General features: G+C 41.8%; 1 protein-coding gene across 3 annotated transcripts in view; it reads left to right on the forward strand.

Moving 5' to 3' along the window:
* Positions 1 to 15,093, forward strand: part of LOC134541199 (BAH and coiled-coil domain-containing protein 1) — a 279,429-nt gene that overhangs the window by 168,288 nt on the left and 96,048 nt on the right. For all 3 annotated transcript variants that reach the window (XM_063384445.1, XM_063384447.1, XM_063384446.1), the window contains exons 8-10: positions 5,873 to 5,989; positions 10,362 to 10,777; positions 12,241 to 13,579. In XM_063384445.1, the coding sequence (XP_063240515.1) occupies positions 5,873 to 5,989; positions 10,362 to 10,777; positions 12,241 to 13,579 (1,872 nt within the window). The remainder of the gene's footprint in view (positions 1 to 5,872; positions 5,990 to 10,361; positions 10,778 to 12,240; positions 13,580 to 15,093) is intronic.

The following is a 15,093-nucleotide window of genomic DNA, read 5'->3' on the forward strand; positions in this document are numbered from 1 at the left end:
CCCCCCCCCCCAACTTTATGAACACAGCTACGCCAATGTCTTTGAAACAAGAAAGTCTGAAAAGACAGTACCAACACTATAACTTGAATTTGTAAAACTGTAGAAAATAAAATAACATTCTCCGCCATGCTTCTTCTGAAAGTGAATATATTCACACGAAAACGTGTAATATTCTTTAACAATTTGATTTAAACACTTCACTAGCTTTCACTATTCTTAACAATTTTTGATTTATTGGCTTCACTAGCGTTCACTGTGCGAAAGTTCAACATGGCCGGTATTCCAAGACACAAAAATAAAGGTTTAGGTGTTGAATATGCTACACATGTAACCTAACCATATTCCAAGTGCACGATAGGACACGGCCTGTCCCTTATTTTTAGGGAACGGATTTTGGTGTCCTATCCGTGACTTATCTGCTGTCTGAATTCAGCGCATGCGCAGAGCTCACTTTTTCGGTGATTTCGTCCATATTGCGGACCCGTGTATGGCGCCATTAACCCGTATACAGTCACTTCTGTGATCATCTGGGGACATACCAAGTGTGTTGGTGTGCCAAATTAAACTTTATGATAGCGAAACTATCCTGGAATACATTCTGTACGCTTTAATGGTCATAACGAGAAATAATCGCAACTTTAAAAAAAATACTTGAGAAAATTAGAATAACACCATTTAATTCGTGCGGCGCTACTGACTTTGAACCTAATTTTCGACAGGGAATTTGATTAAAATAACTGCGCTTATTGTTTAAATTCATTAAACAGTTAACACAAGAATGTATGCGCCTTTGGCTTTGTGAACTTTGGTTCGCGCCATTCGCCACAGATTGCAGCAACCGCAGTTGTTACACATTTCCGTTTCATGCGACATTCGTTCCATTCACGAAATTACTCCAACCAAAAAAGGCCGCGCACACAGAGAGCGAAGACGTTAAACGTCAAAAAGGTTTCTATTTTAAGACCAAAGAGTAATTCCACCCTACATCGTGTATGCATCCAACAGTAAAGTTTTTTGTATAAAAAAAAACTTACTTTCAACAACAAGGAGTTTTGGACAGTTACATTATCATTCTCACCATCATTCATCACTGCCTTTGTGCTTTGTGATTCCAGGGTTGTAACATCAGACCTTGCTTCACCCAAAAGAAAATACTGTTTTTGCCGAGATCCCGGGTTTTTGTTTAATAATTTCATAATTTTTTGGGGGGAAGGGGTGGGGGGGATATGTGTCCTAACCCCTCCTTGCGCCCGTGCTCGTATTTTTTTTTTAAATATTTTTTTGGGCCCGCTTGGTCAGGGATGTTATGTGTTTCTCTATTGGGTGATTTATTGTGTAAACCTACCGGTTTTCTTTTTGATAGGTCGATGCGATTAGGTCTGTATTCTGCTAGCCAATAGCTGACTGGCCTACGGTCGTAAAGGGGAAGGTATAGATGTTTGCAGTCATTTGGGATACACCCTTAAGAGTAGTATTTCCCGTTACAGGTTATTATTTGATTTTTAACTAGAGACCGGAAAAATTCGCGGGTTCATTTCGTGATATGCTAAAATTCAAATAATTATAGAGTTGCGCTGCTTCTGTTATTGGTTCGCTGTTAATATGTAGGACTCTTGGCCAATTAGAGACCATCAATCAAAAAAGTATCCAACCACAAGTTACCCACTTGAGACGCATCAATATTCAGCACCCAATGAACAGGCGCCGTTTGCCCAAGTAGGCGGAGGATTCTGGAGTCTATCCTGGAGGCTATTGAACTCGCGAATATTTCCAGTCTTTATTTTTAACTCAGACTTCTTGAGTAGCCGAACTTCAACCAAAGTGTGTGTGTGTGTGTGTGTGTGTATCGCGTGATTAGATCGCAAACTTAATTATTGTTTTAAACATTTTTGTGCAGTATGGATGAGGGGAACGAAATTGAATAAATAACTGGAAATTTTTGGGTTTAAAGGCAAAGCTGGTGACTACTGCTAGATACGATTTAAAATTATTTTAGAAAAAAATTAATTTTATAATATTTAGCGTTTTCAAATCAAAATTCTGTTGGTTTTTAAAAAGGGCAGGTAAAATTTTTTTTCCCGGAAACAAATTAAACCATATCACATAGCAGCCAGTTAAATTGAAATTAACCACAAACACACACAACCCCCCCCCCCAAAAAAAATTGTTTTATATTCCATTTCATTCTCCTTATTAATACTGCACAAAAATTAAAAAAAAAGGCAACTTTACCAGCTAATTAAGCAAAACGTAAGAGATGAATATAAATTTTTGTGAAAATTCAGTCACTCAAAAAAAGTCGCAAGGTTGAATGTGTGGAACGTAAATACTAAGTAAGAAATGAGGACTTGGAACGGGAAATACCGCCTCGTCAGAGGTGTATGTATGATAGTGATGTGGGTTGATAAGCGCGACGCTCGCTGGTGCTTCTAGCGCGGTGTCTCCTCTGGACTGCCGCGCAGTCTTCTCGTCGTGCGTATGAGCGGCGACTGTAACTTTACACATGTCGGAGAAATGAAGATAAAGGTGTAATGCAAGTCCCTTAAGTGCTTTCAAGAATCTGTACTGGTTGTTTTACGTCTAAAAATTACTCTATGCGTTTTAGCCATTTTAACACTTCTAAAAATACAGTTTAAAAATGTAATCCTAATTCAAAAGTACTTTTCAGCCCTCAACGAACTCTTAAATGCTTTTCGTAATCATACCCCACTCGGATATGTTGAGTAGTTTTGAAATAGCGTTGTTTTTCCTGAAGTTCTGCGCACCGTGTGTGTTCCCGGGTAGGCAGGGGCCTTAAGTATAAAATAATAACTTGGAACGGGACATACACCACCCTTAAGTGTCGGAAAAGGAAGCACTGTGTTATTTGTCTGTCGTTCGTGACCTTGGCTTGGCAGGGCGCTTTCCGGATCATTAAATTTTAATTAAAGTGTCGTATTTTTGTCCCGGCATCATAAGTTCCTGCGACGAAACAGATGGCAGACGGTTTTTTTTCCCCCCCTCTCGTCTGCTGCCAACTGTACTTTGGCCGAGTGCGTAAACTACTCAAGACATTCTAGACACAAGGAGTTAAATAACGAAGTTTTCAAACACCCGTTTATAAATTACGCAAACCGCACAATGAAACCGCATCGTAAGCGCGGCCTTGTATATTTTGAAGTAAACTGTTCGGATATATATATATATATATATATATATATATATATATATATATATATATATATAGTTTTAATTTAAGTTTTAGATACAAATTACGTTTTCACTCGGTTCAACTACTACTAGCCATGAGCGAGCAACGCCGGAATAAAGTTTTGTAAACTGGTAACTCTTTGTTTATCCACGTCGGAGCTCCTATGATGAGCCGAGAAAATAAATATAACATCTTAACCTCGATAACGAGCAAATTTATGTGTGCTCACGTTGCAAATATGCTTATAATACGGAACTCAAACACGAAATTTAACGGAGAATCTTTAAAACAATGTCGAGCGTATATGTAATTAGTGTTTTCCAACTATATTTATAGACGCTAATCTCACGTAGTTTCCGTTTCCGCACGTCGACTATCTATTTTTAAACTACATAATGAAACGGTTGTGATAAAAGCGAAAAATACTGAGGCGTCTGACCTGATTTTCGACAAGAAATTTTAATAAAATACTGTCCTTCTTGTGAAAAGTTATTAAAGAGTTAAGTTTGCCTTTGGCTTTGTGAACTTAATGCCAGTACCGTGGGTACACATTTCCGTTTCTAAAAACAACTCCCGCACGTAAATTTTACACTTGAGTTGCTCGTAGTAGTCTCGCTTAAATTTTGTGGTACTTTCCAGCTAATCTGGACTGTTTTAAATTCGTGCATAATTTTTTTTATTTTTATTTTTTTAGCAAATACGTTTTAAATTATGAAAACCGCTTGTCCTGATGTGCCGAGTTCCAGGCGAAACCATGAGATTTGAAGCTCCTTTAAGTTGTTTTAAAGGTGCCAGTTGACGAAAAAATTTTTTAAAATGCGCTGAGAGCGGATGGGGTCGTTCATTTTTCGTATTTCTTTTTTAAAATATATTTTTAGAAAAGTGATAAGGGCTAACACGCGTGTTTTCAAAACAATTTTTAGACATGAAACTCCCAGTAAGTATTCTTGAAAGCAACTTAAGGGACTTGCATTACACCTTTATCTTCATTTCTCCGCCATGTAATGTTACGGTCACCGCTCATACGCACGACGAGAAGACTGCGCGCCAGTCCAGAGGAGACACCGCGCTAGAAGCACCAGCGAGCGTCGCGCTTATCATCCCGCCTCGCCTGACACAGCAGATACGCCCCTGACGAGGCGGGCGCCGTAAAGCTGGATTTTTATTAAGTCGAGTCCATTTTTTTTTCCATCTGTCGGCAGGAATGCCTGTCGATTCGGTTCGTGAAATGTTCCGATTTCCTGTCACGTTTGCACTTTTTTTTTCTGAGGAAAGTCAAACATGTTTACTGGCTCAGTAAAATTAAGGCTGTCAATGAATCATCCTCAGTGGAGGATACAGGAATTTTTTCGTGGGGAATAAATTTTTTACATGTATATTAAAATAAACTTAATAAACACCAGGGGCACCACACTAAATTTCCAAAAGGGGGGGGGGGGGGCAATATACCTATTGAAGCGGGGGGTCCGGGGGGTCCTCCCCCGGGAAAATTTGTATTTCAAGGTGGAAAATGGTGCTATTTAAGCAGTTTTATTATCTAAAAATTGATTACACAGCACTTTCTTTGCCCCCCGTTTGCCCCCACTTCAAGGTTTCAGAGGGAGGTCAAAATACCCTCCCCCCCCCCACTTGTTGCGCCCCTGCTAAACACACTGGCAGGTGGGCCTACATTAGTAGCAGCAGGCGACGCGGTTTCTCACACTGTTGTAATTCCATCGCCAAAAGCCTCTTCACTGCACTTCCCTCGCAGGTTTGCACACCTCTAAGCCCTGCCCGATGTAATTAATGTGGTAAGGATAATAAAGATAACACACCCATTATTATTTTGCCATTTTGTGATGTTGCGTCCCTGAGGGGTTTTAAGAAATTTAAATACATACTTCCGAATCGACTATATCTAAGGATAAGAAATTAAGAATGAACAACAGGCATATAGATTTATGTTTATTTATATATATATTTTTTTCAGGAATTCAAAATTTTAAGGAGGTGATAGGAAGAAGTTCTGTTTTATTATTAAAAAAATATATCTCCATAGCAAGCAAAGCTGGATGTAAGGAACTGAACGTGAATAACGTAAACAATTAATTACGTTTTGGGTGAATTTAACATTTTTCAAAATTCGACCCCAAATGAAGTGAAAATAAGAGTACATTAGTTTTAATATGTAATTAATCATTTATCCAAGCAAATTAAACCCAAAGTAATGCTGTGTGATGTATTAACATGCAAAATCTACCAAATATTTTTTTACTATAAGCTGAAATTCTACTCCTTGAGGGGTGGAGGATTGTAAATATGGGTTTAACATAAAAAAAAGATCTTACGATCAAATCAAAACTTAATTTAAGATAATGGTACATATACAATGTTTTCCAAAATATCTCCTAATTTTTTAACAGTTATGAGTATTTAAAAAAAATTGATCCGCTAAAATAGTAATTGCATGTTTTAAAAATTAGTTTTTTTTTTTTTTTTGAAATTTATTAGTTATTAATGTGTGTCTGGCCCTCAAATTAACTCCAAAATTGATATCTGTCCTGCGAGAAGAATGAAGTTGACTTGCGTCGCCCCTTAACCGTGCGAAATTGCTGTGGCGTGGGTAAAAAGAAACGTTGGTACTCCAACACACAGTGTCTTGTCAGTGGTGTTACAGGAGACGTGCCGTGGCTCTTGTTCCAGCGTCCGTGCCGGTGCAGCTGGGCCCGGCGGAGCACCTGCCGCTGCCCCCCGTGGGCTACCAGCTGGTGCGGGACCCCATCTCGGGACACTTCCTGCTCATACCCACCACCAACATAGGTGAGCCCGCGAACTGGTGTCCACATGGCCCACACATGGCCGGTGATACCGTTGCTGTGGGTCTAGGGTAGGGTGACCAAATCATAAACTTGAAAAAACGGGACACATCCAAGGAGGGTTTGGGGGCGATACCCTCCAGCTAAAGGGGGGGGGGGGGGGGGGGGGGTCCGAGGGGCCTGCATCGAGACGTGATCATTGAAACATGCTCTATTTTTGCTAATTTGAGACATATAATTCTTTTTCAATTTACCTATGAATATGTAATTTGATTTAAATTGTGAGGCATATAATAAATAAAAACAATAATTTTGCAGTGAATACTTATTTATTATAAGTATGTCTGACATACTTAAAAACATAATTAAACTAGGTAACTAAAACGGGTGAGTTCAACTGTCGCGAAGAGGGGAAGACGGTCCGAGGAGAGGCGCGACAAAAGTGTATCATCAACCCAACATAAATACGGGACATTTAGGCGTCCAGGGAGACTTTTTCGGGACCCCGTGTACGATCGTTAAAAAACGGGCCACTACCGTTTTTACGGGACGTTTGGTAACCCTAGTCTGGGGTCTGCGAAGGAAAGAAAAAAAAAACTTAAAACAAAAAAGTTGACAATTTTGAATAAATCGTAGAAAAAACAATTAAACAGTAAGGCCTAAATTTAGTTACCGATGAAACGTTACACAAGAGTAACATTTTTCGAAATAAGCTGTGCATACAGAACGTGTCTGAATCTACAACTGTGAGTAACAAAACCACCACCAATTGACGTGGCACCATGTTGACAGTGCAGAACACTTAACACTCATTTATTTGCCATTATTCAAAATCAATTTACGTTGATAATTGAAACACGGACTTAAAACTAATTGTGAAAAGGTTAAGAAAATATAAAAATAAAGCAATATACATAAAGGAAAATTTTTTTTTAATCTCTGTTAGAAAAAAAAAGGGGGGGGGGGCATCATGACTTCTAGCAACGGGCCCCACAGAATGATGTAGGGGGGGGGGGGGGGGTCTGCTAGTGTCCACCCGGGACAAGAGAACTCACCAACCAAACCCTCATATCTAAGGCCATGCATTTTTCGCGAAATAACCTGATCCCCCCCCCCCCCCCATTAGACTGCAACAAGGTATGCCATTGTTCCCTTGTGACAGGCGGCCGTCTGCGAGAGAAGCTATCTGTCTGGCCGGGCCATTCAGGACGAGTTTGCCTTCCGCACTGAATGGCTGTGATTGGTGCGCCGACAGTAGACACGCACCTGGAATAAACCCCAGCCAACCACGAGACAGAGACAATGCTACACCAGTTTTAACACACAGCTGTTCGGAAAATAATTTTTTGCGAAAATTACATGGCCCTTACTCATGTCGCCACCACGTATTAATTCCACCGTTCCAAATATTTTTGATTCGAATCAGCTGGTAAAAAAACATAGATTTATTTGCAGTCATTTTATCTTTTATACATTGCAAGTTGTTTAGTATGAGAAAAAAAAACTGGTTTTTATATATTTTACTACATACATGCATGTGTCTTTCGATACAAGAAAATTCAGTTAATCTGCTGTCCAACATTTTTTTTGTGTTCTAACACTACAATCATAGGCGTGCGCACGGTAGGTGCCACAGGTGCCTTGGCACCACCATTAGGGTTAACGTCATTTTGTTTTTTACAAGCAGAAATAATACATACTTACAAAAATCAGTATTATTTCCAAAAAAATATGTTTTCCAATCGTGTCGAGTTACAGATATGTGCTCGTAACACTATCAGTATATCAATTATCAATCGAACCAACTATACACACGGAATCAACCCAGTTGCAATTACTTGTGTTGTAAACGCGGGCCGTGGCTACGAAACTTCTGAAATGTAAATACTTCTCATACTTCTCCTCGAATTACATAGAATGCGCGCTCAGTGTCCACTGTTCACTCCACTCGGCAGGCGCACGGAATAATAGCCGCCGTCCGCCAGGGTTTATTTAAAAAGAGTTTAGTTAAAAGGATAGGCTTACTCGATGACTTATATGCAGTCGCCGACAAAACATTTGTGTTGTATTCCAAAAGTTAAAACTTTTGCCCACTCTTATTTGTGTATTTTTATTATTTTAATATTTTACATATTTTAGGTATGTTACAAAAACTCCCTTCATTTGTTGATTTTAAAACTTAACATTTGAGAATGTTTTTTCTAGCATTTATTTGGCGTCTTCAGAAAACATAAGTACGGTTTTTCAAAGCCACCAGCATGAATTCCGTGAAACAATTTGTGCAATTTACTTTATGGCTCAACAAAGCTTAAAACTGTAAATAGTTTAGTAGTTTTCCTGACGATTATAACGTTCAAAGCCATAATTTGTCATAAAAAATGTTAAAATTTTTACATCTGTGTATTTGTTTTTGTCCGGAAACACCTTAAATAGCACCATTATGCGCTTTCAAATCCAAATTTTTCCGGGGGAGGACCCCCGGACTCCCCGCTTTAGGCTCGGGGTCCATGAATGACAGGGCTGTTGTGTAATCTGGCACCACCAATACTGAAGTCCTGCGCACGCCTATGACTACAATATTCAAGTAAATTTTATAGTAATAACTACTTCTGCCTGGGTTAGGGAGGGGAGCAAATTCGATGCTTGGGGTACAAGCCCCATCTGCCCCCTCTAGTTGCGTCCCTTGTTTGGGTTGAATTTCTTCAGCAAAAAGTGTATTAAAACCCAGTCTATGACCTACTTGTTAATTTTTATTATTAATATAAATAAAAAATCATTTAATCAACTTGTTTTATTACAATTTAATATAAATATTACATACAAAGTACATTCGGAAATTACATATGCTCAACAAAAGTTTGAAAAACAGTCCGATTTCAGCTATATCGTAACTTTAACCTTAGAAATTCATACAAGAAATAAATAACTAATATTTCATTGAGAAAAACTTATATTACTAACAAGTATACTGTTTAAAAATAATCATTTTCAGAAAACCACCAAAATGCAGACTTTTTAGAAAAAAACCTATGTAATGTTAAAAGACCCGGTTTTTTTTAAATAAAAAAAGAAAGCCTGTGAAAACCATTTTGGTTAGGTCATTTAAAAAAAGCCTGGGTTGTTTTAACCAACCCTGCCTTAAACCTCGTTATCAGTATCACAAGGTTCCCTACAATGTGAATTTCTCTCTTTATCCTGGATTTTTTATACATTTCTTCATTACTTTATTTCCGAGTTTCGTGTTTCGAAAACAAAATCCCATCAACATCGAAACACAAGCTTTTGTTGCAACTGTCCCTTAGAGGCTGTCATGTTTAACTGCCATTGATGTCTTGTCATGTCTGTGACAAAAGGGAATATATATTCACGCACACGTCGGTAATATGTATCCACCAATACCAGAAACTTTACCACTGGTAACAAAAGTGCATAATTTTTCTATGGTTAACATAGAAATCAATGTTTTTCTGCGATCAGTGTGTTTAGGGGGTGCCTTCCATTTTAGGTCATGATTTTATATTTATATTAATTACTGATCAACTTATAGATTTTTTCAATAGTTTAACTTTCACAAAATGAAAAATATATACAGCGCATACTTTTTGCATAATTAACTGCCAAAGTTATATTTTGTACGCTTATGGGTTGTTAAAATAAGGAAAATTTAATTTATTGCAGAACTGAAACTTTTTAGGTTTGACTACAATGCCACTGGCTACCTCAAGATATGGTTTGCAATTCTTACACAAAAACTCATTTCGTGTTTCTTGGCTGTCAAAATCGTAACAAATTTGAGAATATTGAAATGCCAGGTAAAATTAATTAATATTTTCTGAAAATAAATTCAAACCATTTCTTGAAGTAGCCAGTAGCATTGCAGTTAAACCTAAAAAAAGTTTCAGTTCTGCAATAATAATAAATTCTCCTCTTTTGTACAACCAAAAAAACGTTAAAAATGTTACTTTGGCAGTTAATTAAGCAAAAAGGTATGCACATTATATGTATTTTTTCATTTCGTGTAAGTTAAACATTTGGTAAAGTATACAAGTTATTCTGTAATTACTGTAAATATAAAATCTTGACCTGAAGGGGGAGGCACCCCCTAAAGGGTGTGTTTCGCATTCCTCGGCTGTGACGTTTCGAAAGTTCGGTCACTAAATTCCCGTTTCATCTCGTGTTTTACGAGCATTGAGTTTCCATCCAGATGTGTAAAGGGACACGGGAATTCCGCGCATTCAGTCGATTGCGAGCTAGAACGCGAACCTTCACACTCTAGCACCGTGTGTTCGTGTTATGCTTGATTGTGAAATAGTGTGTGTGACTTGTGGTGGACGAGACTTCAGGCGGCCGTGTGTGTGTGTGTGTCTCGCGCGCAGAGCACCTGCAGAGGACCGTGCTGTGGCCCGGATACCCGGCCGCCATTCAGCAGGCGCTGCCCGCCGCCGCGCAGCACATACAGCTGTTCGAGGCGGCCACGGACGCGGGGGCGGACTTCCCCGCGCAGGCAGCCCGCATCCTGGTGCAGCCCCAGCTGACCATCGCCGCCGCGCCGGCCCCTCCCCCCGTCCCTCCCCCCGCCCCCGCCCCCGAGGCCGCGCGGCGCAGGCCGGCGCCCGCCGTCAAGGTCGAGGACTGCGACGGGGGCGGCGCCAGGGCCCACCGCCACCGCCACGCGCCGCCGCCTCGCGCCATCGAGGCTCCCGGCGTGGCGCCCCAGCTCTTCTGCGACCACCCGGGCGCCGTGGTGCAGCTCGCCACGTCCGTGCAGACGGACAGCGGCAAGAGGTCGCAGGTGAGCCGCGGGTGGGACAGTTGCTCGGGAAGCCCGGGGGAACTCTGAAGACATTTGCAAAAGTCAAACAATAGGTACTTTTATACCAATATAACACTTGAAAATGTCCGAGAACACTTGCAAATATCTTTGAAAATTTGTAAAGCCAATATAACACTTGAAAAATTCTGAGTACACTGGCAAAAGTTGAATGAGAACATTTGCAAAGCCAATATAACTCTTGTATAGCCAATATAACACTTGAAAAAGTCAAGTCCGAGAACACTTGCAAATATCTGAGAACATTTGTAAAGCCAATATAACATTTGTAAAGCCAATGCTACACTTGTAAATCCAATATAAAACTTGGTAAGCCAATATAACACTTGTAAAGCCGATATAACACTTGTAAAGCTGATATAACACTTGTAAAACCGATATAACACTTGTAAAGCCGATACAACACTCGTAAAGCCAATACAACACTTGTGAAGCCAATACAACACTTGTAAAGCTAATATAACACTTGTAAAATTGATATAACACTTGTAAAGCCGATATAACACTTGTAAAGCCAATATAACGCTTGTAAAGCTGATATAACACTTGTAAAGCCGATATAACACTTGTAAAGCCGATATAACACTTGTAAAGCCAATATAACGCTTGTAAAGCTGATATAACGCATGTAAAGCCAATATAAAACTTGTAAAGCCGATATAACGCATGTGAAGCCGATGTAACGCATGTAAAGCCGATGTAACGCATGTAAAGCCGATGTAACGCATGTAAAGCCGATATAAAACATGTAAAGCCAATACAACACTTGTAAAGCCATTATAACACTTGTAATGCCGATATAACACTTGTAAAACTGATATAACACTTGTAAAGCTGATATAACACTTGTAAAGTCAATATATCACTTGTAAAGCCAACATAACACTTGTTGAGCCAATATAACACTTGTAAAGCCAATATAACACTTGTAAAGCCAATATAACAAATTACAGTCCGATTTTGGTGCTCCGAGTGCAAACACTTATCATCTTGAAATGTGAGAGGATTTGATATCAGAAGAAATAAAACTCATTGTAGTTGAGTACACAAACATAACACTAATTTTTTTTGTTTGCTAAAACAGCTAAACATTTTGTAGTTTGTTGTGCACATTTTAGAGTGAACTAAATAAAAAAACTTATCTCTCAAAAACAAAATACTGTTAAATGAGTTGAATGCTGTCTGTGTGTACAAAGAATAAATATTTACAAATTTATTTATTTTTAATTTTTATTTAATGTATGATATTTTTACTGGTATAATTTTTAATGAATTTGATCATAGAAGTTTGCAGTAAAAGTTATTTTAAGCAGACTGTTTCTGTTTACCCAGTTTCAAGGTATTATTTTGAAAGTTCATGAAAAGTGAATTTAGAATTTTTTTGGAACTGTTGTTCTCTGATGTGGTCGTGCTTGCCCCGACAGGCGACGTCGCCCGTGAACCCGGCGGAGACGTGCCTGACGCCGCCCCCGGAGGCGGGGGCCGCTCCCTCGGAGGGGGGCGACGGGGGCGGGGGCGGGGCCGGCCCAGCCGAGACCCCCGTGCAGGTGCAGGACGCCAGCAACCAGACGGACGCCCCTCCCGCCGGCGAGGACGAGGCGAGCGACGCGGGCGACGCGGGGAGGCAGCCCGTCCCGTCCCCGCCCCCGCCGCCGCCCCCGCCTGTCCTGCCGTCCCCGGCGCCGCTACCCCCGCCCCCGCGGGAGCCCCCCGCGACGCCGGCGGACGAGATGGTGGACCTCAGCGGCCTCGAGCTGCTGTCCAACAGCATAGAGCAGTTCGAGAGCGCCAGGCAGAAGGCTGCGACGCCCCCGGAGCCGGCCCCTGGGCCGTCGGTGGAGAAGGCCGCAGAGACGCTACAGCTGCTCTGCCAGCAGCTGCAGAGGCCTGAGCCCGAGACTCGCCGGGAGCCCGAGGACGAGGCGGCAGACGGGGGGAAGAAGACGGACCCGGAAGGGGGCGGGGCCCTGGGCGGCCTGGGGCTGCTGTGCGCCCTCGCGGAGCAGAGGTTCATGGAGGAGGTCGCGTCGGGGGGACCCCGGTCCCCCGTCGCGGCGGCCGCCCCGGGGCCCCCGGGCGTCGACGTGAACCGCAACTACCGGACGCGGGAGTCGGAGCGCGAGTGCAAGCGGTTCATCGCCAGCAAGGTGCTGCAGTACTACCAGGGCGGCCACCGCAGCGGCTCGAGCAGCCCGCAGCCCCCCGGCGGGGGACAGTGCCGGAGCCCCCCCTCGGCCGACCTCATGGACGCCATGGAGCTGGACATGCGCATGCGCCTGGCCGAGCTGCAGCGCAAGTACCGCGAGAAGCAGCGCGAGCTGTCGCGGCTCACGCCGAGGAAGCCCGGGAGCGAGTCGGGCAGCTCGGGCGTGACCTCGCCCGAGGCTCCCCCCTCCAAGCGGGGGCCCGGCCGGCCGCGCAAGCGCTGCAACCGGCCGGCGACGGACTCGCCGCCGCCGGCCCGGCCGCGCGGGGCGAGGCCCCGGGACCCGCCCCCGCCCGTGCTCGAGAGGGCCACGGACGCGCGGCGCGAGGACTGCGCCGCGCCGAGGCTCAAGGCGTCCCGGCTGGACATCCTCAGGCCCCCGACGCTCACCGCCAACAGGATCCTCGCCTGCACCGGCCCCGCGACGCCGTGCAAGGTGAAGGACGCGGCGGGGAGACCGCCGAAGACAAACGGTGCCGTAACCTCGGACAGCAATAAGGGCAAGTCGAGCCCGTTGTCTTTCAAGGACAGTAGCTCTGCTCTGGACAAACTTAGTGGTGAGTAGTGGAGAGAGCTGCTTCCGCAAGCACCATCCCCCCCCCCTTCCCCCCTTCCCAGCACCTTCTCTCATAATTCGTTTGCTAATACACTCCTGCCGGAAGCTTAATGTTGCTTCTAGGTGACCGCTGTTTTAACAGTCGTACGTATGTATTTCTGTTCTTAGTTTAATGAGCGCTACGTACGGACGTAGATCTATTTTAGTTTTCCTGAATTATTTCTCGATGTATTTAGTCACACTTTCTTTCGGTGTCTAAATTTTTTTTTTTTGTTTATCGAGTCTGGAAGTTTTTGAAGCAATGTTCTATAGTTGATTGGATTTTTTTTTTCCTTCTGCCCCATAGTTTGAATCAAAGCCTCTAATGAAGAGGTTTTGGTTTTCAAGTTAAAGTATATTTTCTGAAGAAAGTGTGGCTATATTCATACCTGCTCTACATAGAACCTTTAGTAGAAGCATACTTAAAATAACTAACTTGGCATGACTGGCTTGAAATTTCATCAGTTTTAATTGCTGATTTTTATTTTTTTTTCTGGTGCAGCTTACGTAATGGTGGAGAAGTTGAATGTTCTGTGTGTATTGTGCAGTTTGGGACATCTTGTAACGTTGTTTGCTTATACTTGTGTTTGTTTTGCATATCCCTGTGTCTGTACTTCCTTCTTCAACCATAGTTCAGATAACTCAATGGAAAAAAAGTGGACGGTTTGAACGGACCCGGTGTGGTCGAAATTAAGTGCTTGGTCTCAAGCCTAATTGGCGATTTAATTTCCTTGACACTACTACTATTTGAGAGCTTGTTCTGAAAATTTATTAGTTAGCTCTTTTGCATTTGTTTTTTGGTCACAAATTTTGTCATCTTTACCGAATGCAATTTAATAATGCCCAGAGACATAATTAGACTAGTTTTCAAGAACTCGTATCCCCCAACCCCCCTCCTTTTTTTTCTTCAAACAAACAAGTCGGAACCTTTTCAGACAACTTGTGTCGCTGACACATATTAATTCCACTATTTAAAATATTTTTTGTTTCATAAATAAATTTATTTGTATTAATTTTATTTTTTAATACATAAGTTAGTTAGTCCGCCAAAAATAACCTTTTTTTTTTTTTTTTTTTTAAATATTTGACAATATGCATGAATTAGGTTCGTCTGCCCTCCAACATTTTTTTTTTTTATTGTGTTCTTACACTAGGATATTCAAGTAAATATATATAGTAAAAATTACTCCGCCAGTTTAGTGACTTCACCCCCCCCCCCCCTTCTCATTTCAAGCCCCGTCAGCCCCCCTCTGGTTACGACGATGATGATTCCTAAGATTCGCAATAGTGATACTTATTATGATCACTTTTGTGATGAATCACAGCTCGCAGATATTTGTTTAAAAAATATCTAGTGACAAAATTTATTACCAAACAACAAGTGAATGAAAGATATTGTGATAAATTCTAAGAAATAGTCCTTAAACCAAAGTATTAATCAACACATGTGAGGAAAAGCCTTACGAAAGGTAGTTT

This window comes from Bacillus rossius, chromosome 18 (genome assembly GCF_032445375.1).
Source record: "Bacillus rossius redtenbacheri isolate Brsri chromosome 18, Brsri_v3, whole genome shotgun sequence".
In the NCBI taxonomy this organism is placed as follows: domain Eukaryota; kingdom Metazoa; phylum Arthropoda; class Insecta; order Phasmatodea; family Bacillidae; genus Bacillus; species Bacillus rossius.